We start from the raw sequence: 2919 nt of genomic DNA, 5'->3' as shown, positions 1-2919 counted from the left end.
ACCTCTTGATCAATCGGCATGGGAGCAGCCGCATCCCCGTAGTCCTCAGGCCTTTCCACCTCCCGCTTTCAATCACACATTAGTCGGCGCATCGCACGACACCCCGCGCTGCTCACCCGAGGCACTACTGTAGACACTCACTCGTGGCGAGAGACAGGCACTCGGAACGCACAGCCCGGCACGTAGAGCGCGTGGAAGACCCCTCGTATTGAGACCCGTGTCTTCCCTGCCCGCCACCTGTGCGGTGCAAGGGCGCGGCGGGTCAGGCACATTTGGCGCCGCGCCCCCTTTTCGGGCGCCGGCAGGGGCCTCACTTTCCACGGATGGACCCCTATGGCAGCATCCAAGGCATTGTTCCCAATGAGCTCGCAGGAGTGCCGCAGGAGGTGCTCGAGGTAAGCCCCCAGCGCGGCGCTGGCGCGCCCGCTGCGCGACGCTGACTGCGCTGCGGTGTGTGATTGCGCGGCCCGCGCCGCCCTTCGGCCGCACCATCCAGCACTCTTTGCGCCTGCCTGCCTCCCTTGCCACGCCCCCCTGCCCCCTATCTCCCACCCGCCCTGCCGTTCTGCGACCCCCTGCATCGACCCGCCGCGGCCTCCAGGAATATGTAATACAGCGGCTGCGCCGCTTCGCGCCCGACTTTGCCGCCGAACTCGGGGGGCCGCGCAGCAGCCAGCTCGAAATAGAGGGAGCGCTGCTGCGCACCCTGCAGCGCCAGGCGCCCCCGCCCACAGCGGCCACGCCGGCGATGTCGCAGGCGGCGGCGCCAGCCATGTCCATGAGCGTGGCGATGACGCCGCCGCTGCAGCAGCAGCAGCATCACCACTACGCACATCACCACCACCAGCAGCAGCAGCAGCAGCAGCAGCAGCAGCAGCAGCAGCAGCACGAGCAGCAGGCGTCGGGCCAGCTGTGTTTCACGCACGACTGCAAGTGAGCACGGCCTGCATGCAGGGGGGTTGCCGCGCTCGCACCGCCGGGCGGCCCTCGGGGCCCACTGCTGCGGCGGCGGATTATTGACTCTGTTGCTGCGGCTGATTGCGGCCGACACTCATGATTGTGTGTGCCGACGGTCCCTGCCCCGCCCCATTGCTGCAGGTACATCGGCTGCCGCGACCGCACCTGCGCCTTGTGCCGCAACAACCCCCACAAGAAGGTGCGGGGTCGGGGTAGCCGGGCACCACCGCGCGGGGCACAAGGCACGACACCCCTGTCGCGCCCTGTGTCCCGCTGGATTGCGCACTCTTGACGCTTCCGAGGCCGCGCCTGATTCGGGCGGAGCAACCGCCCCTCAACGGCCCAAATCACCGTCAGATCACTCTCGACCTCCCGCTCAACCTCGGAAACCGCGCAGTGCGCCGAGGACGACAACTTTGATGAGGCGTATGCAGACGGCCAGGTGCTGCGCTCCAAGTGTGAGGCGGACATACGGGTCGCGCTGCGCGGCGGCGTGGGGCTGGGGGCGCAGGAGGTCCCCGGCCTGCTGATCAAGGTGCGGCGCGGGCTGCTAGGGGCGGGGTTGGCATGCGTATGTGGGCGGTCGCCGCGCTGATGGCGGCGGCGGGCGGCGCTTCGGCTGGCGGTGCCGCCGCTGCAGGCTGCCGCTGCTCGGGGCCGCAGCTGCAAGGCCGCCGGGGTCGCTCGCGGCGCCCCGCGGCCGTCTGCCGGGCTGCGCCATGCCTGGCCCTGCCAGCCGGCGCCCGCAGCGGCGCACCCTGAGCTGTCATGCGCTTGCTTGGGTCCCCCCGCTCTCACCTCTCTCCTCGCCTTTCCCCCTGGACCGCAGCTGAGCATCATCAACGGCGACAGCACCGGCGTGTCGGAGCTGCTGCTCGACCCTAATGTGAGCTTCAAGGTCAAAGGCAATTTGGGGAATGGATTAGACCGAGGGTCGGACAGGATGTGTTGGTTTGTCAGGATCTGAGGCTGAGTCGGTGATAGAGGCCGCGGCCGCAGCCAGCTGCAGCAAGCGGCTCGGGCGGGCCGCGCGGACGGCGCGCGTCACGCCGCCCACCTGCGAGCGTCGCGCGTTCGCGCGTTCGTGCGGCCTCTCGCCCCCGCAGGGCCGCCCGCTGCTGTCGTGCGGCAACAGCACGCTGGGGCAGCAGCTGCCGTCCGGCTACGTGCTGCTGTCGATCAAGTGGAGCCGCGCGGACGGGAGGGAGCAGTGGGTGAGGGGCCGCCGGGGGTTGGCGGGCACGGGTGTGGGGTGTGCGCATCTCTGTTCTGCATCGCGTGCCCTTTGTTGGCCTGCGCCCGGTAGTGTGAGCACACATCACACGCATGTTACACACACACCAACATGTCACACAGGCACACGTGTCATGCACACACATGTCACACACACAAGTGCACACACCCACACTCACACTCACTCTCGCTCTCACACTCACGCACATGCGCACACACACGCACACACATGCACATATGCATGCACACAAGCACACGCACGCATGCGCACACACCCGTCACACGCACATACACACACACGCGCGCACACACATACGTCCCACACACGACAATGTTCCACCCGCGCGCACATGCTCACTCGCACACAACCCCACCATCACCCACCAGCTGGGCTCTGCGAAGCTGCCAGAGCTGAGTGTCGCGGAGAAGACAGACACCTTCCGCCAGCAGGGCACCGCGGTCACCAGCTTCCGCCTCATGGCCCAGGCCATGGCGGCGGACGCGACGGGCGCGCTGCGGGCGGTGGAGGGGATCGCGCCTGCCGTATCTGAGAAGTTTGTGGTGAGACCCCTCTGCGTCCGGGCCCCACCCCGCGGGAGGGGGACAGGGGCGGCCGCTTTGCCGCGGCCCCGGGCCGCTCTCGTCGACCCGAGCCGTTTGCTCAAACCCCTCTCTCTTCCCCGTTCCCAGAACACGGTGCATCAGCTCGTCCCAGCCGCGGCTCAAACG

General features: G+C 68.3%; 1 protein-coding gene across 1 annotated transcript; it reads left to right on the top strand.

Annotated features, from left to right (window-relative positions):
• Positions 1-323: 323 nt before the first annotated feature.
• Positions 324-1843, top strand: MNEG_14321 (hypothetical protein; the record flags this gene model as incomplete). Its single annotated transcript, XM_014037207.1, has 5 exons — positions 324-395; positions 602-933; positions 1099-1156; positions 1355-1492; positions 1787-1843. Coding segments are annotated over 5 exons (657 nt in total), but the record flags the coding sequence as incomplete, so codon positions are not given.
• Positions 1844-2919: the final 1076 nt, after the last annotated feature.

This window comes from Monoraphidium neglectum (genome assembly GCF_000611645.1).
Source record: "Monoraphidium neglectum strain SAG 48.87 unplaced genomic scaffold scaffold04401, whole genome shotgun sequence".
NCBI classification, from domain to species: Eukaryota; Viridiplantae; Chlorophyta; class Chlorophyceae; order Sphaeropleales; family Selenastraceae; genus Monoraphidium; species Monoraphidium neglectum.
This window is presented reverse-complemented; position numbering and strand designations above follow the sequence as displayed.